Here is a 27,673-nt window from a genome sequence, read left to right as displayed (position 1 = left end):
AGTAACTGCGCCACCTGGTGTTGAAATACCTGTCATTACAAGTCCAAACGAAATGAATGCAATCAAACCTTAATTGTGCACCAATCTTCGGCGGGCCGGATTAAAAAGACCAACGGGCCGGATCCGGCCCGCGGGCCGTAGTTTGCCCACCTTAAAGTTTAAGGTGTGGCGGATAAATACAACAAAATAATATGACATGACCTGCATGATACTGTGGTATTTTCTAAACATAAAAATAAAAACGAATCATGACACGAGGAACGTCCTATTTGGCCGCAACACTCCCTGGTCGCTATGGTAACTTTTAAACGTGCCTTCAAAATCAGATACAAAGTGCATGAAAAATACAACTCACCATTGCCGCATATTATGCAGAGTGGGCTTGATGTGTGGGCATCTCTAGTTGAGACAAATCCTTATTTTAAGTAGGACTCCTGATACTGTCTATTAAATGTAGCCTTCTTTTTCTTGGAAGTCGTGAGCTCCTCTTCTGTCTCCTGGCTGGGCTTTTTCCCCTTCCCAAAGAAACTTTCCAAACACTTTGTTTTTTTAAACATTTTACTCGCTCCCAGGTTTCATTTTAGCGGTAACCTATCACGTGACCGAGAGGTGTGACATGGTGTAGACTGGCGTAACAGAGAATCCGGTAATTTTGCAAAATAAAACATCTTTCACAATGTGAAATAAATAAAACGGAAGTAATGCAAGTTATTTATTCTTTCTGTGTGGCCTGGTACCAAATGACCCACGGACCGGGAACAGTCCGCGGCCCGGGGGTTGGGGACCACTAGTTTATGCTATGTTCCCCATCGGTGTGAACATAGCATAACATCCCATTCATTCTTCTCCACCCGTATGACACAAAACCCAAATCCACACCCTCACCCGTTTCAGTTCACATTTCAACCCTCATGCTCTTTGCACACCTGTTATATTCCCTATTGCCTCAGCCGTCGTCTCTTCCTATCATAATGAACACTGAACCATACACTGCTGGAACAAACTATCTCTTATTATTCTTGTCCACACCACGGACAATTTAATCCTTCTCATTGGTTGGCGACAGTTTAAACTAGGTGACTCAAATGACCAGCCAATCAGATTTTCCAGTAACCAATTTTTCCCACAGAAAATAATTGTTGAGGAGTGCCTTTTGATCATTTTATAAACATTGCTTGCATGAAAAGAAAATAAACACATGAACTCCAAACAATTAATCAAATTCCTTCAGAGCTCTCTGCACGTTTCTTTCAACCCCCCACAGTGCATCGGAAAAAATTAGTTTACTTGGAACACAGTCAACTTGTTACCTTGAAAAATCAAAGCAATTAAATAGTAAAACCTTCAGTAGTTACTTTTATGATCAAATACATGATGGAAGATGATGCAGAATTTCTTGTCAAGAAATGCCCATTTCATTAAATTTAGTTAGTTAGTTAGTTAGTTCCGCCCGCTCCTATTTGGAACATTGGGCGACGAGCCTCCTCCATTTGTTCCGGTCACTGGCGACCCTTCTTGCTCCATGCCAGCTGACACCCATCTCACTGAGGTCTTCTTTGGCAGTCTGTCTCCACGTCTTCTTTGGCCTACCTCTCTTCCTCTTTCCACCCTCTGGCATCCAGTCCATGGCCACACTTGCCGGTCTCTCTCTTGGCAGCCCGAGTACGTGGCCGATCATTTTCCTTCTCCTTTCAGAGACAATGTCTGACAGTTCAGCCACTCCTGCCCTCTTCATCACCTCGTTGGTGATGTGGTCTCTCCATGAGATCCTCAGGATGGATCTCAGGCAACGCCGATGAAAGACATCTAACTTGTTGGTAATGTTGGCTGTCTTCATCCATGTCTCACAGGCGTAAATCGCTGTTGGGATAACCACTGACATATAGAGGCGTAGCTTGGTGGTCGTAGTGATGGCTTTCGATGACCAGATGTTGCGGAGGCGTTGGAACACTCCCGCAGCTTTACCAAGTCTACTGTTGACGTCTTTCTCCACACCACCTGTATTTGAGATGTTACTCCCAAGATATGTGAAGCTGTCAATGTACTCTATGTCATGTTGGTGTAGAGTGAGTGGTTGAAGGTGTTGGTGCTGTCCGACGGCCATGGCCTTGGTCTTTTCCTGGCTAATTCGTAAACCGACCTTAACTCCGTGCTCATGCAGATTGTTGGTCAACTCCTGGAGTGCGGGCTGGGTGTGACTTAACAGAGCCAAATCATCTGCAAATTCCAGGTCAGCTAGTCTGCTCCCTCCCCACTTGATACCAACTTTTTCCCCTGTGATGGACTTTCTCATCACAAAGTCAATTATGATGATGAAGAGTGGGGGTGACAGAATGCAACCCTGTCTTACACCAGTGACAATGTCAAAATCATCAGTTGTGCCACTGTTGGTTTTGACACAACAGGTTGAGTTGTGGTACAATGACCTGAAGATGTTGATGTACTTGAGGGGTACACCATACAGCTGGACGATCTGCCACAGTGACTCCCGGTGGATGCTGTCGAAGGCTTTCTTGAAATCGATATAGTTGATCATGAGTGGTGTCTTAAGTTCTTGGCACTGCTCTATGATGTTTCGAAGGGTAAAGATCTGTTCGGCGCAAGACCTTCCCTTCCTGAAACCGGCTTGCTCTTCCCTCAAGATGTTATCCACTTCATCTTTAAGGCGATGTAGCAGGACACTGCAGAATACCTTGCTGGGGATTGACAGCAGTGTAATGCCCCGCCAGTTATTGCAGTCTGCGAGGTTTCCCTTCTTAGGAAGCGTGACAATGACCCCACGTCTCCAGTCGGCAGGAACCTCTTCAGCATGCCAAATCAGGTTGAACAGGTGGGCAAGGCTCTCCACAACAGCGTCTTGGCCGTGTTTCAACATCTCGGCAGCTACCTCATCGAGTCCCGGTGCCTTGTTGTTCTTAAGGCCCTTGATTGCTTTGGCAACCTCAGTCTCGGATATCTCTTTCGATGTAATATTTAGAGCTGGAGCTGGTGTCTCTTGATCGAAATTGAAGAGCACGGGAGGCATTGGTTGGTTGAGAACCTCCCTGAAGTGTTCCAGCCATCTTGCTTCTTGCTCCTCGTCGCTTAGAAGTGTCCTGCCATCCTTGCTCCTGATTGGCACGCTAGAGCTGCTCCTGGAGTTGGTTAGCTCCCGCACGATCTTGTATCGGGTCGTCGTGTTGTTGTTCTCGGCTGCTTCCTGTGCCTCTCTTGCTTTCTCTTCTAGCCACTGTCTTTTATCCTTCCTGCAACTCTTCTTCACTGCCCTGTCCAAGCGCCTGTACTCCTCGTCTTCCATCCTCCAGCTCCGGAGCCTCCTCTTTTGTTCTCTTTTTATCTTGGCCACTTTCCTTTCATCAATCAACTTCCAGGTGTCGTCTGTTATCCATCTCTCTTTGTTGGTACCCCTCTTTCTGCTGATAACTGCTTCTGCAGTTTCAGCAATGGCACAAGAGAACATACTCCACTGCTCCTCAATGTTTGCAAGGTGTTGTGATACCTTGAGCTTCCTACTCAACTCCTCACAGAAGCTTTCTGAGATGTTGTTATCCTTTAGCTTGTCCACTGCGTAAGGTCTCTTGGGCTGCACCTTTTTCACCTTCTTCAGCTTCAGCTTGATTTTACTCACCACAAGGAAGTGGTCTGAACCCACATCTGCACCTCTGTGGGAGCGAACGTCGAGCAATGACGAGCGCCACCTTGTGTTGATGCAGATGTAGTCCAGTTCGTTCTGGGTCCCGCCACCAGGTGAAACCCAGGTTACTTTGTGGATCCGCTTGTGCTCAAAAAAGGTGTTGCCAATGCTGAGGCCGTTGGTACTGGTTAGCATCAACAGTCTCTCCCCGTTGTCGTTCGTGGAGCCTGCAGACCCATGTGGTCCAACTGTGGCATTCAGGCCCCTTCTGTCATTATCCAGTTTTGCGTTGAAGTCTCCAATCAGCATTTTGATGTCATGTCTGGGGATTTCCTCAAGCACGGTCTGGAGCTGGTTGTAGAATGTGTCTTTATCGTCCGCTGAGGCAGCTTCGGTTGGGGCATAGACTTGTACGATGGTTACTTTGGCATATCTGGTGTAGAGCCTTGCTGTAATAATCCGTTCATTCACCGGCTTCCATCCAATCAATGCTTTTGCTGCACTATTGGAGAGGATGATGCCGACTCCATGGGAATGGTGGTCTTGCTTCCCAGAGTACAGAAAAGTTGCTCCATCAACCACGAGACGCCCTTGCCCCGTCCACCTCATTTCACTAACGCCTAAGATGTCCAGGCGATAGTCCCTCATATTCTTCAGCACCTGGTCCATGCGACCAGACTGGAACATTGTGCGCACATTCCAGGTGCCTACTCTGGTGTTGGTTTTGGTTCCAAAGATCGGGGTCATCAGGGGTCGGGCTTCCTGCTGGATTTCACCCGGCCCCGTCATAGATACATCCAAGGATGTGCCGTCTCTTCTTCGCCGTGGTTTACCGGAATGGCTTCCTCTCGTCGTTTCTGTAACAGGTTTTGTTTTACAGGGTGAGGTTGTTAACCTCACGCCCAACCCCCAACCTGGAGGACCAGTTGGATGCAGTTTAACGTCGTACCCAGGACATTAAATTTAAAGTGCTAGTTAATGAAAAAAAAAATAACTGAAGCTTCAGTAGGCATTCATACATTATCCAAGCTTTATAAAAAAAACAATAATTATTTTTAGTATTATGACTGACATTATTCTGTTCATAATATTATGATGATTATTATGATTATTACTACTACTATTCCGGATGTGCCCCAAAATCGATAGGAAGTGACCTGTAAGTGCCACAAATTTGAAAGTCAGTGACACCGAAGTGCCATAAAAACAACAGGAAGTGACCTGGAAGTGCCACACAATCAATAGGAAGTGAACCAGATGTACCCCAAAATAAACACTAAGTGACCCGTAAGAATCAGAATCAGAATCAGAATCATCTTTATTGGCCAAGTATGTAGAACACACAAGGAATTTGTCTCCGGTATAACACGCTGCATTAGTATCATCGTAAACAACAAATCATTGAACCATTTTAGAGTAACCAGTAGCAGCATTTGTAGTACAAGAAGAGTGACTACGTCAGTGACTGTTTAAGGAGTTAATGGCTAGAGGGAAGAAGCTGTTTAAGTGTCTACTGGATTTGGTGCGCATGGATCTGTAGCGTCTGCCTGAGGGGAGTAGCTGGAAAAGGTGGTGGGCAGGGTGCGGGGGATCCAGGAGGATTTTCCGTGCCCTTGTCTTGATTCTTGCAGTGTGCAAGTCCTCAAGAGTGGGTAGGGCGGTGCCAATGATTTTTTCCGCCGTCCTAACTGTCCGTTGAAGTCGGATTTTGTCCTTTTTTGTGGCGGCCCCAAACCAAACCGTGATGGAAGAACACAGGATTGATTCGATGACTGCCGTGTAGAACTGTCGTAGCACATCCTGTGGCAGGCCATGTTTCCTCAGCAGCCTCAGGAAGTACATCCTCTGCCGGGCCCTTTTCAGGATGGAGATGGTGTTGACTTCCCACTTCATGTCCTGGGAGACTGTGATTCCCAGGAACTTGAAGGTCTCGACGGTTGACACAGGGCAGTTGGATAGTGTGAGGGGCAACTGTGGAGAAGAGTGTTTCCTGAAGTCCACGATCATCTCTACAGTCTTGAGCGTGTTCAGCCCGAGGTTGTGTCGGCTGCACCAGAGCTCCAGCTGCTCCACTTGTTGGCGGTACGCAGACTCGTTGCCGTCTTTGATGAGACCGATGACCGTGGTGTCGTCTGCGAACTTTATGAGTTTGACAGCTGGATCTGTTGAGGTGCAATCGTTTGTGTAGAGAGCAGTGGAGAGAGGACACATCCCTGTGGGGCTCCAGTGCTGGTGGTGCGTATTGATGATGTTGTTGCTCCCAGTCTCACCTGTTGTGTCCGTCCTGTCAGGAAGCTGAGGATCCACTGGCAGATCGTAGGGGACACACCGAGGTGGAGACGTTTGGGGGTGAGGAGTTCCGGGATGATGGTGTTGAACGCAGAGCTGAAATCCACAAACAGAATCCTTGGGTAGGTCCCTGTGCTGTCGAGGTGCTCGAGGATGTAGTGCAGACCTATGTTGACTGCGTCTTCCACAGACCTGTTTGCCCGGTAGGCAAACTGGAGAGGGTCCAGCAAGGGTCCGGTGACGTTCTTTAGGTGGTTCAGCACAAGGCGTTCAAAGGACTTCATGACCACAGACGTCAGGGCGACAGGCCTATAGTCGTTCAGTTCCGATGTTGCCGATTTCTTGGGAACTGGGATGATGGTAGACTGTTTGAAGCAGGATGGGACCTCACACAGCTCCAGAGATCTGTTGAAGATTTGTGTGAAGACCGGAGCCAGCTGGTCAGCGCAGACTTTCAGGCAGGAGGGGGACACTTTGTCGGGCCCCGCAGCTTTCTTGATCTTCTGCTGCTTGAAGAGCCGTCTCACATCCTGTTCGTGGATCTGTAGTGGAGAAAAAGAGGGTGGGGGGGTAGGTAGAGTGGTTTCTGGTAGAGGTGGGTGTGTGTGGGAAACGGGGGTGACCTTTTCAAATCGGCAGAAAAACATGTTTAGTTCATTAGCAAGACCCTTATTGTTCACTGTTTGGGGGGGGGGGCATTCTATAGTTAGTGATTGCGTTCAGGCCATTCCATACAGATGCAGAGTCGTTAGCAGAGAACTGTTTTTTCAGCCTCTCTGCATAGCTTCTCTTAGCGATGTTAATTTCCTTTGTCAATTGGTTTCGGGCGTGTTTGTACAGTGCCCGATCTCCACTTCTAAATGCGTCCTCTTTCTCTTTCCTGAGTTGCCTGAGTTTGGGAGTAAACCATGGCTTGTTATTATTGAAGGAGCGGAAGGACTTCGTTGGTACACACATGTCCTCACAGAAACTGATGTATGATGTTACAGTGTCTGTGTGTTCATCCAGTGTGCCCGTTGAAGTTTCAAAGACGCCCCAATCAGTGCAGTCTAAGCATTCTTGTAGAGCTAGCTTTGCTTCATCTGTCCATTTTTTCACAGTCTTAACAACCGGTTTAGCACATTTGAGTTTCTGTCTGTATGTAGGTATTAAGTGGATTAAATTGTGGTCAGAAAGACCCAATGCTGCACGGGCGACCGATCGGTATGAATTTTTGATTGTTGTATAGCAGTGGTCTAGAATGTTGCCTTCTCTGGTGAAACAGTCGATGTGCTGCTTATATCTGGGAAGTTCACGGTTAAGATGTGCTCTATTAAAATCGCCCAAAATTATCAGGGGTGACTCTGGGTATTTTAGTTCGAGTTTGTTTACTTGTTCGGCTAGCGTTTGTATCGCCGTGTTAGCGTTAGCTTGTGGCGCAATGTAAACACCGACTAGTAAAAAGGAGGTGAACTCACGTGGCGAGTAGAATGGCTTGCAGTTTAAAGACAGCGACTCCAGGTCCGGGCTGCAGTGTGCGTCGAGCTTCGTGACATCAGTGCACCATTCTTTGTTGATATAGAAGCAAATCCCGCCACCTTTCGATTTCCCTGATAGCTCCGTGTCGCGGTCGGCTCGGAGAAGGCGGAAGCCGGGTAGATGTAGCGCGGAATCCGGGTGGCGGTCACTGAGCCAGGTTTCAGTGAAGCAGAGCGCAGCAGAACGTGCAAAGGTTTTGTTGGTCTTTGTGAGGAGAAGAAGTTCATCCATCTTGTTTGGCAGAGATCGTAGATTAGCAAGATGGATCGATGGGAGCGGGGTTCGAAATCCGCGCTGCCGGAGCTTGACGAGCACGCCGGCTCTCTTCCCCCTCCTCCGGCGGCGTTTCCATGCTCCGTACAGCGCAACCGCTCCGCTTGCGATTAGCTCCGAAAAACCTTGTGGGTTTTCGTGTGTTGGTGAAAAAAGACCGAGCGTAGACTCCCCAATGCGCAGCAACTTTTCCCTCGTGTAAGTAAGCCGCTCAGGGTCGCCAAAAACTAACGAAAAGGACAAAAACAGGGATAATACTAGGGAGCGTGTGACCGAGGCTGCCATACCTGTCGGCGCACAAGTAGCCCAAAATCAACAGGAAGTGACTCAAAATCAACAGAAAGTGACCTAAATGCCCCACAATCGACAAGAAGTGACCCAAAAATTAAACAAGGATTTTGCCAAAATTATTCATTTTATGCACACAATTATTGGCCTATTGCACAGATGTTGAACTGTGATTTGTCACTTTAATGAAATGTTATTTTATGAGGCCCACGAAAGAAAATGATGTTTGTCACATTGCATGATCTATGCTAAAATCTCTTCCGAAATGTATAATTGTCATGTATAATTAATAACGTTAAGATTTTGCTGACCTGTTTTTGTTACCCCGTGCTCATATGAAAAATAATTGAACAAACTATTACAGATGACTGATTTCAAAATTAGTAATCCATTGAATTAGTTGTGTACAAGTAATGCAATGAGACAATGAAGCATTTTTGATGTTTCACTGTCACCGCGACAAAAATGAGTCGGACAACCCTGGCCTATCTTATAGTGAACAACTCAGATTTAAACGGCATGAAGATATTTCACAAATAATTTAAAATCAGTGATACAGGCTGATGATACGGTCATTGTTTTTAAAGACAAGTTAATGCTTCAGAAGACCCTAAATAAGGCATGTCCAGCTCGAGGCCTGGAGGGCCGCCGTCCTGCCTGTTTTCCAGCAGCAACACACCTAATTGAGATGATCAGATCATCAGCCAGCTCTGAAGTAGCATTAGAACGATCCTGATTATTTGAATCCGGTATGATAATAATAATAATAATAATACATTTTATTTGTGGGCGCCTTTTCAGAAACTCAAGGACACCTTACAACAAGCAGTTAAAATCACAAACACAATGTTAAAAACAGCATCAAATAATATAAGAAAAAATACAACAAAAAATAAATAAATAAAAATAATGGCTTTATGGTCCGAGTGAGTAGGCTTGTCTAAACAGATGTGTTTTGAGGCTGGATTTGAAATGTGTTAATGAGTCCGTATTACGAAGGTCAGCGGGGAGTGTGTTCCAGAGTTGGGGAGCAGAGCGACTGAAGCCTCTGTTTCCCATGGTGACGAGGCGAGCAGGGGGGACAGAGAGGAGGAAGAACGAAGAGAGCGGACAGGTGTAGGAATATGGATGAGGTCAGATAGGTATGGAGGGGCTAGGTTATGGATGGATTTGAATGTGAGGAGCAGGATTTTATATTGAATGCGGTGTAAAATGGGGAGCCAGTGGAGATGTTGGAGGACAGGTGTAATATGGTTTATGTATGGTGTGAGTGTGATAATGCGGGTGGCTGAATTTTGGACCAGCTGAAGCTTATGGAGGGTTTTTTTGAGGGAGACCGAGCAGGAGGGAATTACAGTAATCGAGTCGCGAGGTGACGAGGGTATGAACAAGTATAGCAGTGGACTGAGGAGTGAGAGAAGAGCGGAGCCGGTGGATGTTTCTAAGATGATAATATGCAGAACGAGTGATGTGGTTGATATGTGAGGTGAAGGAGAGGGTGCTATCAAGGATGACACCCAGACTCTTGACCTGAGGAGAGGGGGAGATGGAAGAGCTGTCAAAGGGAATGGAGAAATTGTTTATTTTGTTTAGGGTGGATTTGGTGCCAATGAGGAGGAGTTTAGTTTTATTGCTATTCAATTTGAGGAAGTTTGAGGTGAACCAAGATTTTAATTCCTGCAGGCAGTTGGTTAGGGAGGATGGTGGGAGTATGGTATTAGGTTTGGTAGAGATGTAGAGCTGGGTGTCATCCGCGTAGCAGTGAAAGTGAATGTGATGTTTCCTGAAGATATTACCAAGGGGGAGAAGATAGATTAGAAACAGCAAGGGACCAAGGACAGAACCCTGAGGAACACCTGAAGTGAGGGGAAAGGGGTGAGATCTAAAACATTTGAGCTGGATAAACTGGGTGCGGTCAGAAAGATAGGAGCGGAACCAGGAGAGGGGGATGCTGGTGATGCCAATGGAGGAGAGTCTGTCGAGGAGGATGGAGTGAGAGATGGTGTCAAAGGCTGCACTGAGGTCAAGCAGGCTCCTGGGAGGGCTGCAAAACAGGCAGGACAGGGGCCCTCGAGGACCGAATTTGGACACCCATATCTATTGACTCATGCCCAGTTCCCACTGCATAGAAAACTTCACATATCAAACCAATAACCAAAATTCAGCGTACTCAAGAAAATAAGGATTTCGAACCCAGACATTAACTTCAGAAATCATGAAGGCTCTTGAGAATCCTGCTCCATCATTTACAAAACTCTGTGAACGGCAAACAGTCTACCATCATCCCAGTTCCCAAGAAATCGGCAACATCGGAACTGAACGACTATAGGCCTGTCGCCCTGACGTCTGTGGTCATGAAGTCCTTTGAACGCCTTGTGCTGAACCACCTAAAGAACGTCACCGGACCCCTGCTGGACCCTCTCCAGTTTGCCTACCGGGCAAACAGGTCTGTGGAAGACGCGGTCAACATAGGTCTGCACTACATCCTCGAGCACCTCGACAGCACAGGGACCTATGCAAGGATTCTGTTTGTGGATTTCAGCTCTGCGTTCAACACCATCATCCCGGAACTCCTCACCCCCAAACTTCTCCACCTCGGTGTGTCCCCTACGATCTGCCAGTGGATCCTCAGCTTCCTGACGGGACGGACACAACAGGTGAGACTGGGAGCAACAACATCATCAATACGCACCACCAGCACTGGAGCCCCACAGGGATGTGTCCTCTCTCCACTGCTCTTCTCTCTCTACACAAACGATTGCACCTCAACAGATCCAGCTGTCAAACTCATAAAGTTCGCTGACGACACCACGGTCATCGGTCTCATCAAAGACGGCGACGAGTCTGCGTACCGCCAACAAGTGGAGCAGCTGGAGCTCTGGTGCAGCCGACACAACCTCGGGCTGAACACGCTCAAGACTGTAGAGATGATCGTGGACTTCAGGAAACATTCTTCTCCACAGTTGCCCCTCACACTATCCAACTGCCCCGTGTCAACCGTCGAGACCTTCAAGTTCCTGGGAATCACAGTCTCCCAGGACATGAAGTGGGAAGTCAACACCATCTCCATCCTGAAAAGGGCGCGGCAGAGGATGTACTTCCTGAGGCTGCTGAGGAAGCATGGCCTGCCACAGGAGGTGCTACGACAGTTCTACACGGCAGTCATCGAATCAATCCTGTGTTCTTCCATCACGGTTTGGTTTGGGGCCGCCACAAAAAAGGACAAAATCCGACTTCAACGGACAGTTAGGACGGCGGAAAAAATCGTTGGCACCGCCCTACCCACTCTTGAGGACTTGCACACTGCAAGAATCAAGACAAGGGCACGGAAAATCCTCCTGGATCCCCCGCACCCTGCCCACCACCTTTTCCAGCTACTCCCCTCAGGCAGACGCTACAGATCCATGCGCACCAAATCCAGTAGACACTTAAACAGCTTCTTCCCTCTAGCCATTAACTCCTTAAACAGTCACTGACGTAGTCACTCTTCTTGTACTACAAATACTGCTACTGGTTACTCTAAAATGGTTCAATGATTTGTTGTTTACGATGATACTAATGCAGCGTGTTATACCGGAGACAAATTCCTTGTGTGTTCTACATACTTGGCCAATAAAGATGATTCTGATTCTGATCCATTACAGATTACATATAAAACCAGTTGTGCCACAGACGACGCTCTGCTCATCCATCTTATCACCAGACACTTGGATAAATCCACTAACTATGCAGGAGTTCTCTTTCTATAGCTTTCATCTGCCTTCAATACGATCCAATCAAGCATTTTAATTTCTACGATCCTCATTTATGGAGTGAACCCATGTTTGATTCATTGGGTTGGCATCATTCTTTGTCAACAAGGGGCAGTTGGTCCTGGTCAATAAAACCCTTTCCTCTGCCATCACAACTACTCTTGTAACTAGGCAACGGGCACTCATTCAAGGTGCATGATTGGTTCCCGGCGCAACCTCGACCACTGGCAGCACGAGCGGATTTATCCCTTGAGCTGATTGGCTGTGCATCTTGCATGCAGTGTGATGAGACACAAGGGAAGTGGGATAGAGATAGAGAGAGAGAGAGAGAGAGTGTGTGATTGGGCTTACAGCAGCAGCCGCACGTCTCTCTTCGCCTCCTCCTCATCAATATCGATTGTCTTATAAACACGTCGGCTGGGCGGGGATAGCCGGCCAGGAGATAGCTGGAGGCCAACGGCGGCTACACCGGCAGAGCGTAAAGTAAGGGCCGCCTTGTATGCCACCAACACAAGTCTCTTCGCCTCTCTCAGAAGGCAGTGCTGATGAATATTAATTACTCTATAAGGTTTTATAATTAAAGATTAAATACATGTATTGCTGTCGTCTTTGTATCAAATATGTCAAGCATTATCACTGTTTACATATTTTAAACATGCTGGTACCCACATACACTGACACAAAAATTCACTTATCGTGGCAGGGTCCCGATCACCACTAACCGCGACAAGTGAGGGATCACCGTAGTGGGTCTTTGTTAAATGTTAACGTTTGTGTAATGTGTTCATGTTTTCCAGTGACTTGCATGCATATGACAGTGCTGCTGTTTTCATGTAAAGAAAAATTCTGTCTCTTGTATCCGACATATAATGTGTTATGTTTATTTATTTTACTTTATGTTAACTGTTTTGTTAAGCGCTTTGTTACAGCTGCCGCTGTTGTGAAAGCGCTATATAAATCAGCATGTATTGTATTGTATTGTCTGTCTGTCTTTCTGTCCATCTGTCTGTCAAGTTGAGAAGGGCATTAGAATGACTGTAACTTCGAGTCAGGTTGTGTGTTCGTCCCAAAGGTAATTAATATGATTGACATATACATAAATTCTCCTACCAGTCTTAGAGCATGAAAAATCACGGCAGCAAAAACAGCACACGAACACATAAATGCATCACAAAAAATACCCGTATGTAGCGTTTCAGCCAATCAAGTGTCGCTATTGTTTTGAAAGCTGCTCATTGGCGACTGTAGTGTCAGTTAACGTTTAGCTGAGCACTTGTTATCCCTTCCTGTGCAAAAATGTACCCTGTTGTAAGCAGAGTTGATCCTGACATGGGTCGTTCAAAATTTGCATTAATGGAGCCTCCCAGGTATACAAAAGAAACACAGTCAGCCAGCAACTACCCATAACCATGTTCGGGACAAACAAAAACATAAAAAAGTACTCATGCAGGGGAACATTTTCGACATATGACAAGTCTATCAATTTCAGAGTCCTTTATTTCAGCATTGCAATGGGAATGTACTTTCTTGCGTTAGATTCATCATCAAACATCGCCTGGCGCAAGCTTTTTTATTTATATATATATATATATGGCTGGCCGATTGTAAAATGGTAATGAGTGGTTTGCATAGAAAACAATGGACATTTGTGGCCCTGAAAAAAAAAAAAAATATATATATATATATATATATATTTATTTATTTTTTTAAAGCACGGGCGTTGCCGGCACGATCGTGCGCCATTCACACAGACATTTCCAGGCCACAAATGTCCATTGTTTTCTATGCAAACCACTCATTACCATTTTACAATCGGCCAGCGCTATCTCTTGGTAGAAAGCTGACACTGGAATCAGTGAGATTTTCCAGGTGTCACCGCAGTGATTATGGTTGGCATACCTTTAACACCAGATGCTCTTCTTGATGAATCCCACTCATTTTTAACACAGGCTTGGAACGAGGGTCTAGCATCCCCATTAGGATGTTAGTGTTCATGACTGGGATCTGAACTGTGGTCCACATTGTCAAAGGGAGTGACGATGGTCATGAAAATATGGTATGCAATTATTTGATGGTCGTAAATAATCGATTAAAAAATGATTCCGAAGTGACAGCCCTTGTTGTCAGTAGACATTGTTACATTATACAACAATTTGTTATTCATTGGCCTTTTTCAAAACACATTATAAATGTTTACATGTGTTCATATCATTTTAAGTGTGTTGAAAGACCTTAAAAAATGTGAGTACCGTAAAGGCTTGGGTGTCATTTCTTCTGCAGATTTCACTTACCACAGGTGTGTTCTGGAACATAACCCCTGTGATAGAGGGGGATTGCGTTTCAAGTCAAGTCAAGTCAAGTCAACAGTATTTATAGAGCACTTTCAAACAGCCATCGCTGCATACAAAGTGCTGTACATGGAGCAATTTAACATGCACAATAAACAGTAAGACAAATCGGTAATAAAGGCGGTAGAAAGCACCAAACAGTAAAACCAAGAACAAATCTAAGTCATGCTGAGTCGAATGCCAAAGAATACAAGTGAGTTTTGAGGAGGGTTTTGAAGATGGGCAGCGAGGAGGCTTGCCGAATGTTCAGTGGGAGGTCATTCCAGAGAGAGGGACCAGCAACAGAAAAGGCTCGATCCCCTCTGAGCCTCAGTTTAGACTCTTTGAGTCTTATGGCGTATGCAGTAATGTATTGTAACATTAATTTAGTTCCAATTTGTGGACTGTGGTGTGTGTTATATTTTCTCTCTCGACATTTGGTTACACTCTGTTTGAACTCCAGTCAGATTTGAAAGTTGGACAGGAGCACCAAGAACTTATGTCGGTGCTTCATGACTACATTTAATGGTTAGCTTAACTACGGTTTAGCCATCATGCTTGCTAGGCCATCGCAGCGCTGAAGGATAGTAGTTTTTTTGGGGGGGGGCAGGGGGAGATCATCATCAACAAACGTTATATATTGGTTGTTAAATGTTATATCAGCTAATTACAAGTCGTGGTTTTTGCAGATCAAGCGTGTGAATACCCAGTTCCTCATGCTAATCTTACGCTCCGAAACATTTTTTTACTTTCCTAGAACATCAGATCACATGGCAACTGACTGTAACAAAATACGCCTTGCGCACACACACACACACACACACACACACACACACACACACACACACACACACACACAAAAGGGGTAACACTTGTGATTTTTTTTCGCTATTCTAGGAGCAGCAACAGTTGCAGTCAACACACTCACTGACAATACACAGCCATTTTTTAAGACAATGCTGTTCTTTCCTCCCTTCTAATGTTAAATTTATGAAGAGAGTATCATCTTTGGTAGTCTTCGGTGTTACTTGTCCTTAATGCTGAGCACAGGATCCACAAGTTTATTGTGGACATGCATCAAACCTATAATGACAATCAGATTTGCGAAAGTCAGTTACACACAGACACAGAGGGAAAAAAATATGGTTAAGATGAAAATTATTAAAATTAATCCAGTGATTATTTCACATTAAGAGCATTCTAAACTAATTTGTAAGACTGTTGGAAGTTTTAAATGAGGTTTGAGGGTTAGCCACATTGCTGCATTTGTACCTTTAAAATATTTCACCGTTTTGACTCGTAGCTCCAGTGTGGCATCCTCATCACATACAAAGATGGTGTGCCGATGCTGCTGAAATGCCGAGACTGTCCACATGTGGTTCGCCCCTTCTTCTATTGCTTTATACAGTGCAAAGGCTTTGTGTACCCCAGTAATCACAATCATTACCTGGGAATGGGGCAGATAGTTGTGATTAATTCATCCCATATAGTTGAGGTCATCCAGAAGATCGAGATCACAAGCATCAAACTCAAGGCCGGGGGCCAGATCCGGCCAGCCACATCATTGTATGTGGCTCGCAAAAGCAAATCATGTTAACTTCCATGATCCTTGGTAAAATCTGAACCAAATTTTTAAATTCTCAGCTGTAATAAGTAATGTTGGGATTTATTTTTTTTAATACCCTTATTCCTGTAACATGAACAATTATTGAACAAACTATTGTCCTTAACTTTGGATTTCTAAACTATTAATCCATCAGTTTGTTGTGTACAGGTATTTAACAATGCGATGACACGATTGAACATACCCGCCCTCTGAAGGAAGGCTTAACTACAACCCACAACCAAAATGAGTTTGACACCCCTGATCAAGATCCTGTTGGTAGGTCAAGCAAATATGAAATTAGTTTTTTCTTTACTTCACTTTGTAACAAGCAAAGTGAAAGTGTGAGTAAATCCGCTTCAAGGGGAGTCTATATACAAGGGGTGGCCAACCAGTCAGAGGCTAAGAGCCGATTTTTGAGTGTGTTACTGCAAAGAGCCACATCAAACACATGGGCACACATTAACATACATAAGTCAGTCATAACAGCCTCCATGGCAACGAATAAACTATACAGTCATACCTCGGTTTTCGAGCATAATCCGTTCCAGAAGGCTGTTCGAAAACCGATACCATGTTTCCCATTATAATCAATGTAAATTTTTGTCCGTTCCAAGTCTAACAACTTTTTTTAAATCTTTTTTTTTTTTTTACTATTTTACACCATAAACTGTCTATACATGTAATAAGAGAGCAGGTAATATGTAAAATACTGTACAAACATTTCGTATGTGTTATTTTTACCAATTTTAACAAACCTTAACATTGTAACATAAAAATTGAAATAACATGTCCCTCTCATCGTGACAATTGTAGATTAGTCTTGTACACCTTGAACTAATAAACCCGAAAGTAATGGCTCTAATTATGGACTCTCTCAGCAACCCTATGCTACATACGTTTTATAAAATCGCCAGACAATTGTCTTGCTTTGCCACAAATTGCATCTTGGCTAACACTGTCCCCTGTTAGCTGTTTCTCGTTTATGAAAATAAGCAAACGTTTCTCCACTTCCTCTGATACCTGTGGCCTTTGTTTGCTAAACACACGAGATCCTTTAGCCACACCACTTACTTTAAGATGGTCTTTCTTTTTTAGGATGCTGCTTATCGATTTTGGCATGCCGAACTCCCGAGCCAACACAGACACACACACACCTGATTCATATTTCGTTATCAGTTATACCTGGAGAAGGCTGGGAGCACTGTGAGAATCATGTTCTTTGATTTCTCCAGTGCCTTCAACACCATCCAGCCCAACTTACTGGGAGACAAACTGCAGAACGCCGGAGTGGACCCTCACCTCACAGCATGGATTACAGACTACCTCCTCGCTGTGAGTCGTACAGGCTTCTCTGCAGCACTGGAGCCCCGCAGGGGACTGTTCTGGCTCCATTCCTGTTCATCCTCTACACCTCGGACTTCAGACACACCACTCCAAACTGCAACCTTCAGAAGTTCTTCGATGACTCTGCGATTGTAGGCCTCATTACAGAAGGAGATGATTGGGAGTACAAGGGACTGACGAAGGACTTTGTGGACTGGTGCCAGCAGACTCACCTCCAGATCAACCCTAGGAAAACTAAGTTGGTTGTGGATTTCTGCAGGAAACAGTCTTCACCTGCACTGATGAACATCCAGGGTATGGAAATAGAGAGGGTGACCTCCTACAAGTACCTAGGTGTTCTTCTAAACAATAAACTGGACTGGTCTATGAACACGGACGCCCTCTTAGGAAAGGACAGAGCCGACTCTTCCTACTCAGGAAACTGAGGTCTTTTGGGGTTCAGGGGTCACTCCTTAAGACTTTCTATAACTCGGTGGTGGCTTCGGCCATCCATTATGGCATTGTCTGCTGGTCAGGCAGCATCTCGGCCCGGGACAGAAAGAGACTGGAGCGACTGGTCAGGAGGGCCAGTTCTGTCCTGGGCTGCTCCCTAGACACTCTAGAGGAGGTGGGCAACAGGAGGATGCTAACTAAGCTAAAAGCTATGATGGACAGTCCCCGCCACCCCCTCCGACAGCATTAGATAGCTCCTTCAGCCAGAGACTGTTACACCCGCGCTGCAAGAAGGAGAGAAACCGCCGCTCGTTCCTACTGACTGCTGCTGAATAAAAAATAAAATGTGTTATCTATATAACCTGTAACATTTTGTGAATGCAAACACTTTGTTTTTCTTATTTCTTCTTTCTTCCCACAATCTTGTGTAAATTTCCCCAGTGTGGGACAAATAAAGGTTATCTTATTTTATCAAATCTTTCTTAAATTCAAGAGTTTTGCGCACTACTCTCCTCTTTTCTTCACCAGCTTTACTACTTCCACTTGCTTTCTTTGGTGCCATGATTAGGGGCTAATACACAATGCAGAAATAACAGTGCGTAAATCTCAACAAACACGTCTGCTCACAATGAACGCTACATGTTTGGCTTCTTCAAAAATGATGAAAAATAAGACAAAACAAGTCTTTATTATAAATGTAAGAATTATTCTAGCTAAATTCCATAGCCACAAATCTAAATGTAGCCGTTCAAAACCTCTTTTCCTAATTTTTGAAGCAGAAACTAAGCAATACCTGATTTCTATTATGGATTCCAAAAACAAGAAAGCGGTTAAGACTCTGGCTCGATGGTCTTGATTTGGAATTTTTGCCTAAAATCCCCTGGCTCTTCTTTTTGTTTAACTTGAAGCATCACTTCCTCATGTAAGGAAGGCGAGAGGAGTCGAGTGGCATATTCGAATTTGGTCAGTTTGGCTGAAAACCGGGTGCCGAGAGGAGTCGAGTGGCGTATTCGGGTTTGCTTAGTTTGGTCAAAAAACGATTTTTGACGTAATCCAAGGCATAAAAATCTCGATTTTTCTGGTCAGAAACCGATTTGGTCGAGAACAGAGATGTTCGAAAACCGAGGTATGACTGTACATCTTACAAATATTGTTCTCACCTGCTGTTTTCAATGGGAGACAAATCTGCAGTGCAGGCAGCCATCATACAAATCTACACTGTTGTATTAAACGCGGAATGTGGTTTCGCATTGTATTCCTGAGATAAGCAGGGACGTCCATAAAAATGATGTTGCTTGGATGGTAGCATATGTTTCTCCCAAACCCGTATGTGCCTCTCGGCATTAATGGCGCCTTTGCTGATAAGTTATTCATGCAAGAGGAACAGGGGCGGACCGTTGGTCCAGTGGTTAGCACGTCAACCTCACAGTGCAGATTTAGCGGGTTCAATTCCTGCTCCGGCCTCCCTGTGTGGAGTTTGCATTTTCTCCCCGTGCCTGGGTTTTCTACGGGTTCTCCAGTTTCCTCCCACATTTTCCAAAAACATCCGTGACAATTTAATGGAACATTCTAAATCAGTGGTCCGCAAACTACGGCCCGCTGGCTAGAGCCGGCCCGCCTCTGCATTTGGTCTGGCCCCCCTGAACAATACCAGAGTATTTTAATTTATTTTTCATCGATGTGGATTTGTATTTGACAATAAAGTTGGGCGTTAGCAATAAAATGTTCCTTAGTTCTGAACTATTTTCATTATTAACTATTAATTAGTAACTATTTCAAAAACCCATATACAGTGGGGCAAATAAGTATTTAGTCAACCACCAATTGTGCAAGTTCTCCTACTTGAAAGGATTAGAGAGGCCTGTAATTGTCAACATGGGTAAAGCTCAACCATGAGAGACAGAATGTGGGGAAAAAAACTCAGAAAATTACATTGTTTGATTTTTAAAGAATTTATTTGCAAACATGGTGGAAAATAAGTATTTGGTCAGCTACAAAGAAGCAAGATTTCTGGCTGTCAAAGAGGTCTAACTTCTTCTAATGTGGTCTAACTCGTTACCTGTATTAATGTTGCCTGTTTTAACTCATTATTGGTATAAAAGACACCTGTTTACAACCTCAGTCAGTCACACTCCAAACTCCACTATGGCTAAAACCAAAGAGCTGTCGAAGGACACCAGAGACAAAATTGTAGACCTGCACCAGGCTGGGAAGACTGAATCTGCAATAGGTAAAACGCTTGGTGTAAATAAATCAACTGTGGGAGCAATTATTAGAAAATGGAAGACACACAAGGCCACTGATATCATCTCCGTCAATCTGGGGCTCCATGCAAGATCTCACCCCGTGGCGTCAAAATGATCACAAGAACGGTGAGCAAAAATCCCAGAACCACACAGGGGGAACGAGTGAATGACCTACAGAGAGCTGGGACCACAGTAACAAAGGCTACAATCAGTAACACAATGCGCCGCCAGGGACTCAAATCCTGCACTGCCAGGCGTGCCCCCTGCTGAAGCCAGTACACGTCCATGTCCGTCTGCGGTTCGCGAGAGCATTTGGATGCTCCAGAAGAGGACTGGGAGAATATGTTATGGTCAGATGAAACCAAAATAGAACTTTTTGGTAGAAACACAGGTTCTCGTGTTTGGAGGAGAAAGAATACTGAATTGCATCCAAAGAACACCAAACCCACTGTGAAGCATGGGGGTGGAAACATCATTTCCACTCCCTTTGGGGGTGCTTTGGGGCTGTTTTTCTGCAAAGGGACCAGGACGACTGATCTGTGTAAAGGAAAAAATGAATGGGGCCATGTATTGAGAGATTTGGAGTGAAAATCTCCTTCCATCAGCAAGGGCATTGAAGATGAGACGTGGCTGGGTCTTTCAGCATGACAATGATCCCAAACACACAGCCAGGGCAACAAAGGAGTGGCTTCGTAAGAAGCATTTCAAGGTCCTGGAGTGGCCTAGCGAGGCTCCAGATCTCAACCCCATAGAAAATCTGTGGAGGGAGTGGAAAGTCCGTGTTGCCAAACGACAGCCCCAAAACATCACTGCTCTAGAGGAGATCTGCATGGAGGAATGGGCCAAAATACCAGCAACAGTGTGTGAAAAGCTTGTGAAGACAGGGTTCCCACTCTTCCACTTGCTTTTTATTTATGGACCTTTTAATTACTTTTGTGGACCAATTTTGCCATTTTTAAGGACTTTTTCTCCATTCAGCGGGGGATTCCCGGTGGATTTAATGCCCGCTCAGCAACACACGGGCTGAACAGAAAGCCACATATAACTGAGCTGGTGTTCAAATCATTGCTGCCAAAGGAAGGGCACATCTTTATTTTTAGGGGCAATCACTTAACCCTTTATTTGACATACTGTATGCCAAATTTTCACTTTCCTACCTGTATCACAGGTAGGAAAATGAAAAAACGTTTTAATTAATTCTCAAATAAAACAAAGAAAATTTTAAATTGAGAAAATATAAAACTTCAATTTATTTTCGAATAAACACAACACTAAGAACAGAGCTAAGGGTAATATGGGTCACCTGGACAGGGTTTAGAAAAATCTGGTTTCACGAACAGTAGTACTGATTGCCCATCTTAGCAGTATCCAGTATACCCGAACAGCTGAAATGCATGTCAGAAGTCTAAATCCCAAATGGTCCAACCCTATTATTTTTCCCTCATATCACCTTCAATGATCAGACATGTTTTATAATGACAAATATGAAACTGATATGACAATTAGGGAATAGCAGACAGTGACTTAGTTTTCTCCTCAATCTCTTTTGCAAGTTCCATCCATCCATCCATCCAACCATCTTCTACCGCTTATCCGGGGCCGGGTCGCGGGGGCAACAGCTTTAGCAGGGAAGCCCAGACTTCCCTCTCCCTAGCTACTTCTTCCAGCTCTCCCCGGGGGATCCCGAGGCGTTCCCAGGCCAGCTGGGTGACATAGTCACTCCAGCGTGTCCTGGGTCTTCCTCGGGGTCTCCTCCCGGTGGGACATGCCCGGAACACCTCACCAGGGAGGCGTTCAGGAGGCATCCGAATCAGATGCCCAAGCCACCTCATCTGGCTCCTCTCGATGTGGAGGAGAAGCGGCTCGACTCTGAGCCCCTCCCGGATGACCGAGCTTCTCACCTTATCTCTAAGGGAGAGCCCGGACACCCTGCGGAGAAAACTCATTTCTTTTGCAAGTTCTTGGCGATCAATTTTCTTCTGTTTTGCTGTGTGCCTCAATGCATTTGACTTGACCAGGAGGCTATGACAAGTTTTACCTCTCACAGAGATGCCCTTCTTGCACACTCGGCAGTAGGTCGATATATAATCGCCAGCAATTTTTCCGACCCAAACACGGAACTCCGGCTTCTCCAGCCACGCCACTTGACAAAAGCATTGTCCCGGAATATTTGTAGTGACGCCACTCGAGCGAAGCGCGCTTCAGCAGTCGAAAGTACGCTGCTCTCTGCTGTGTGTGCGTCCGCGCGAACATGTACGCACGCGCACGTCTTTTGGTTTCAACCAGGCAACCGACGTCACAAATCAAATACGCTTTGATCTACGACAACAAAAAGCTCACCTAGCTGTCACAACAGCTAAGCTTCGCTGACGCACACACAGCAGAGAGCAGCTGGACTATCGACTGCTGAGGCGCGCTTCGCTCGAGTGGCGTCACTACATATTTGTCTGTCACTTGTTGAGATCGATAAATTCGATTAGTAGATTTTTCCAGAAAATACGGTAATTGTTTGCCGAACCGGCAACCAAACCACCCATTCACTCCCCCAGGATGGCGTCAATCTATTGTTGTTTCCCGGAATGACCCGAAGTGACCACGTGATCATCGTCGGAACGAATCGGAGATGGCGAAAAAGCAGAGCGGGTACCAGGTTCTGCATGTTCCGACAAAACTATGAATTGGAAGGGTGGGGAAAATGACACACAAATGAAATGAACACCGCAGGTTAATTTTTATGGATTTTAGAAGATTTCCCTGAAAATTATGGACAATTAAGAACATAATTTTACAACTTTTTTTATTGATTTTTATGAACTTTATGGTTTCAACCAAGCAACCGACATCACAAATCAAATACCAGTGTTGTGTCCAAGGACCGGCAACCCGAGGCCAAGGCCAAGGCCAAGGCCAAGGACTTGACTCCGAGGCCAAGGCCAAGGACTTGGAAAATTTTCCGGGGCAAGGCCAAGGCCAAGGCCAAGGACTTGAGAAATTTTCCGAGGCCAAGGCCAAGGACCAAGGACTTGCCTCCGAGGCCAGGGCCAAGGACCAAGGACTGATTTTGAGACTGAGGCCTCGCCGAGGACATGTATAAAACAATGCTATCATACCACTTGGCAGGTCTTCATGATTTGCAACACCCCTCCATCATAACCCTTTGCACTCCCTAACGCTTGAATGAAGTGTTTTTATTCAAAGAGTAGAACAGTCAGGGTATGTGTTATTTATACTGAGAAAAAAAATAAAATCATATGGTATACATTTATGAATTAATGTTTTAGTGCAGTAGTTTCTTAATATGAAGTAAATCAACACTCAACAGGCATGACGTGGCACGGAACACAAGTTGAGAAATGACTTTGCATAGAAGTCAATCACTGACTGCAGAAAAAGCGGTAATCTCTCAGTGATAATTTTACAGTTTACCGGCAGTGAGTCCCAGGGACTCGCTGATCAGAAAAGTATGAGTGCCATTATGGATTGAGAGAGTCCCAAATTTCGAATTCTGAAAGGGTCTACTTATTCAATTGCATATGATAATAACACAAACAACAACATATACATACAATGATAAACAAATGCTGCAAAAATGTAAATAATTCAGGAGCAGGCCTGAGGATTTCGGAAATTCATGGTAACCGTTTTTTCGGTTCCGTCGGATTACCCAATGGGAAACCACGATAACAAATGTTGGGTTCCGTAAACGTTCATCATGGGAACCCATTTTTCTATTTTGACTGATATTGATAATCAAGAATTCCGAAACTCAAAAGTATGTTTCAAGGGTCAATGTTTGAAAACTATGCATTAACAATGAACATTACATCAGCAGCAGTGTACTCCAGGTTTATTCCAAAAAATAAATGGATCAAAAACTGGTGTACTCATGTGGCATCATCAGAGTATTTTTTCCAATCTCACACTGCAAAGATTAATTGACTGGTAATCATTAATACAGGTAAGTATTGGTGTGGCTTGACATCCTCTTCCCAAGACGATGCATGTGTATTAATTAATTAATTAATTAATTTAGTAATTTGACGAAAGAATTAACACACGTCATCATTAGTTCTACCAACAGTTAACATTAGCATTACTACACCTTGTGACGAATGTTTTATTCATAAAGTTACCATGCGACAACCAGTAAATTATAGAATAACCAATACTGTTTCATAATATTTTTCACAGCGATTAGCCCACAAATCTAATGACCAATTTGACTCGTAATCGTGCCTCGCGTCGTATTTCGCTCTCGCGTTTTGTGCATACGTCACAGGTGAGTTTAGTGATACGCCCTTTGGATGATTCATACGAAAAATCAAACAAGCATTCCCATTTCTTAAATATCGTAAGTAGACCATGGTGAGTTTTTTTCACGGCCATCTCAAACTTTCATCCACGCGATTCCTCAGTTTGCGGACTAAAATAACAACCCGCATATAACGTCTTCTGTTGTGTCCCCCCGCCCCAACACTGAAAACAAAACGAAAGTAATTTAGAAGAAACACACTCACACACCACACCACATCACAAACACACATACAGGCGCAGTGAAATCGCGTGGATCACACAGTCAACTCAAGTGCGGTGACTTTTAGAATTAAACTATTTTTCGGTTCCGTGAAAATGACGCCACGGAAACGACACGCGACCGGTAACGATTGTTTCTGTGAAATCCTCAGGCTTGCCGTAGTTTTTTTGTTTGTTTTGACTGAGAAATTTCCTTGCGTCCCAAAAACGCACATTGTTTGGAACTGTGCGTCCCGTGGGAAAATTATGCGTCTAGGACGCGGGACGCAGAGGTAACGAGATGGCTGAATCTCTAACCATTCTCTGAGTACTACTATTATTACCACTACCACTAATACTACATTAATTAATACCTTCAACTTCACAATAATAATAAATAATTAAATCAACCATGATTTTAAACTATGTATTATCAATATTAATTATTCCAAACATGAGAAAGCATTCAGCAAACATAACTGGAATCGAGCAAAAGGACTCCAAATCCCAACGGCCAAACTCGGAAGTGAACTGCCGACATTATTGACTCCAGCTGCAACGCAAATTACTTGGTTCAAACAAACATTCTAGTGCGGCCGCACAAACGTGACGACTGTGAAAAAATAACTAAATAAAAGACACCACTGTTACAGAAAGGCTTTACACTCTAATTAAACTGCCGATCGCGAACGCAACAAACCGTGATTGAAACTGTGATGCCGCTACTTCATACGTTGTGCTGTTATCTGTCAGTGGCAGACCCGCCCCTCTTAAAGCGCCAGAGTTAATCCATCAATATGGGTTTCCTTGGATGGAATTTATTAGATTCCTTCATGATTATTGCGGTCCTTATACAAGGGATTCGAGGCTCTAATCCCTCATTGTGTCCGAGGGCCGGCAATCCGAGGCCAAGGCCAAGGACTTGACTCCCAAGGCCAAGGACCAAGGACTTGACTCTGAGGCCAAGGCAGAGGACCAAGGACCGCCCCTCGGTCCTCGAGGCCAAGGACCGGCTCGAGGAACACATCTCTGCATTTTACCTGCAGGGAGACTTCATGACTCTAAGGTTCCAAAGACCAAGCATCCATCCATCCATTTTCAACACCGCTTATCCTGAGGGTCGTGAGAATTGCTGGAGCCTATCCCAGCTGAGTCTGGGCGAAAGGCGGAAAAACCCCTGAACTGGTCGCCAGCCAGTCACAGGGCACATGTAGAGACAAACATCCACACACACCCAAAGACACCACTGTTACAGAAAGGCTTTACACTCTAATTAAACTGCCGATCGCGAACGCAACAAACCGTGATTGAAACTGTGATGCCGCTCTTCATACGTTGTGCTGTTATCTGTCAGTGGCAGACCCGCCCCTCTTAAAGCGCCAGAGTTAATCCATCAATATGGGTTTCCTTGGATGGAATTTATTAGATTCCTTCATGATTATTGCGGTCCTTATACAAGGGATTCGAGGCTCTAATCCCTCATTGTGTCCGAGGGCCGGCAATCCGAGGCCAAGGCCAAGGACTTGACTCCCAAGGCCAAGGACCAAGGACTTGACTCTGAGGCCAAGGCAGAGGACCAAGGACCGCCCCTCGGTCCTCGAGGCCAAGGACCGGCTCGAGGAACACATCTCTGCATTTTACCTGCAGGGAGACTTCATGACCCTAAGGTTCCAAAGACCAAGCATCCATCCATCCATTTTCAACACCGCTTATCCTGAGGGTCGTGAGAATTGCTGGAGCCTATCCCAGCTGAGTCTGGGCGAAAGGCGGAAAACCCCCTGAACTGGTCGCCAGCCAGTCACAGGGCACATGTAGAGACAAACATCCACACACACCCAAAGACACCACTGTTACAGAAAGGCTTTACACTCTAATTAAACTGCCGATCGCGAACGCAACAAACCGTGATTGAAACTGTGATGCCGCTCTTCATACGTTGTGCTGTTATCTGTCAGTGGCAGACCCGCCCCTCTTAAAGCGCCAGAGTTAATCCATCAATATGGGTTTCCTTGGATGGAATTTATTAGATTCCTTCATGATTATTGCGGTCCTTATACAAGGGATTCGAGGCTCTAATCCCTCATCGTGTCCGAGGGCCGGCAATCCGAGGCCAAGGCCAAGGACTTGACTCCCAAGGCCAAGGACCAAGGACTTGACTCTGAGGCCAAGGCAGAGGACCAAGGACCGCCCCTCGGTCCTCGAGGCCAAGGACCGGCTCGAGGAACACATCTCTGCATTTTACCCGCAGGGAGACTTCATGACCCTAAGGTTCCAAAGACCAAGCATCCATCCATCCATTTTCAACACCGCTTATCCTGAGGGTCGTGAGAATTGCTGGAGCCTATCCCAGCTGAGTCTGGGCGAAAGGCGGAAAAACCCCTGAACTGGTCGCCAGCCAGTCACAGGGCACATGTAGAGACAAACATCCACACACACCCACAATCGCACCGTCACTGAGTGGGAACCAATCCCACGCTGCCCGCAAATAAGTCAGACGAGTGTACCACGACGCCGTCAGCGACTTACCAAACTGAACCGTGCAGTCAAATGAAGCTTGAACACAAACCTTCCAGCGCAAAAACACCTACCTATAGGAAGACCCAGGGTAAAGAAATTGTTGGCGGAGGGTTTAAACTGGATTATTCGGTTCCGAATATATTTGGCTGCCCACTCACTGGCCAGGTCATAATCGTCCAGAATCACCAACCTCATCGTGTCCACTGTACCAAATAAACGTGCACGTTGCGTTTAGTGCAGAGAATGTTGAAATAATATAACAATTCAAGTAAGTCTGAAAGCTCAAACAAACGTTTAGTTGAAGTGGTTCGTCTCATGGTGGACTAGCAATTTATCCATCCCAATATAGATTTTAGCTTTGTGCCGTTGCTCAAGTTAGCAAGCAACTCGACGGCACGCTCGACATAATATAAACGCTTAACTAGATGCGGTGACTCAAGTGAGTTCCCCCAAACCTCGTCTGGCAGAATTAGTTAATCATCGCTAAATGTCATGGCTTTTAACTGATAAAATATGCTACCATTCAACCAAGTGTTCTTTTCTTTCCGAGAAATCCGGTTACACCATAGGTGTCACGTGATCAAACCCCCTTCAATTGCTATAATTAACAATCATCTCAAACTGCTTTAAACAACAAAGCGTGTGAGGGAAAAGTGGTTAGGATTGCACGACTGTCCGTGTTTTATGTTATGTGTTTATTATTTTATGTTAATGTTGTGAACACACGATATAAATCAGGATGTATTGTATTGTATATGGCTTCTTGAATTGATTGAATACTTTTTGAAGCGAATCCCTGGCAAAGCATATCAAAGAAGCAGCTCAGGATTTGGTCGTCCATGGGCAACAGACTCAAAACTGTGCCTTTCATGAATACAAAAAAACATGGGTGAATCAATAATTATACGAAATGTCAACATAGCACCTGTTTGTCT

General features: G+C 45.0%; 1 protein-coding gene and 1 pseudogene across 5 annotated transcripts in view; both read left to right on the top strand.

Moving 5' to 3' along the window:
- The window catches only part of gabrg1 (gamma-aminobutyric acid type A receptor subunit gamma1), a 64,084-nt gene extending 45,888 nt beyond the window's left edge, over positions 1 to 18,196 (top strand). The window contains exons 10-11 of one of the 5 annotated variants that reach the window (XR_015102600.1): positions 15,856 to 15,963; positions 16,920 to 17,053. Coding sequence is in view for 4 of the 5 variants with exons in the window: in XM_086126530.1 (XP_085982656.1) it covers positions 16,920 to 17,456 (537 nt within the window). In the remaining variant the exon portion in view is untranslated. Of the gene's footprint in view, positions 1 to 15,855; positions 16,865 to 16,919 lie in introns of those variants that run through there. The other 4 variants (XM_086126530.1, XM_086126529.1, XM_086126533.1 and 1 more) reach the window with 4 other exon arrangements.
- An 881-nt stretch (positions 18,197 to 19,077) lies between these two features.
- On the top strand, positions 19,078 to 20,611 carry LOC147196783 (uncharacterized; annotated as a pseudogene).
- The last annotated feature ends 7,062 nt before the right edge of the window (positions 20,612 to 27,673 follow it).

Source organism: Hippocampus guttulatus, chromosome 13 (assembly GCF_054856545.1).
Source record: "Hippocampus guttulatus isolate MCC_2025c chromosome 13, RoL_Hgut_1.0, whole genome shotgun sequence".
Taxonomy (NCBI): domain Eukaryota; kingdom Metazoa; phylum Chordata; class Actinopteri; order Syngnathiformes; family Syngnathidae; genus Hippocampus; species Hippocampus guttulatus.
Note: the sequence above shows the minus strand (reverse complement) of the source record. Positions and strands in the feature narration are given on the sequence as shown.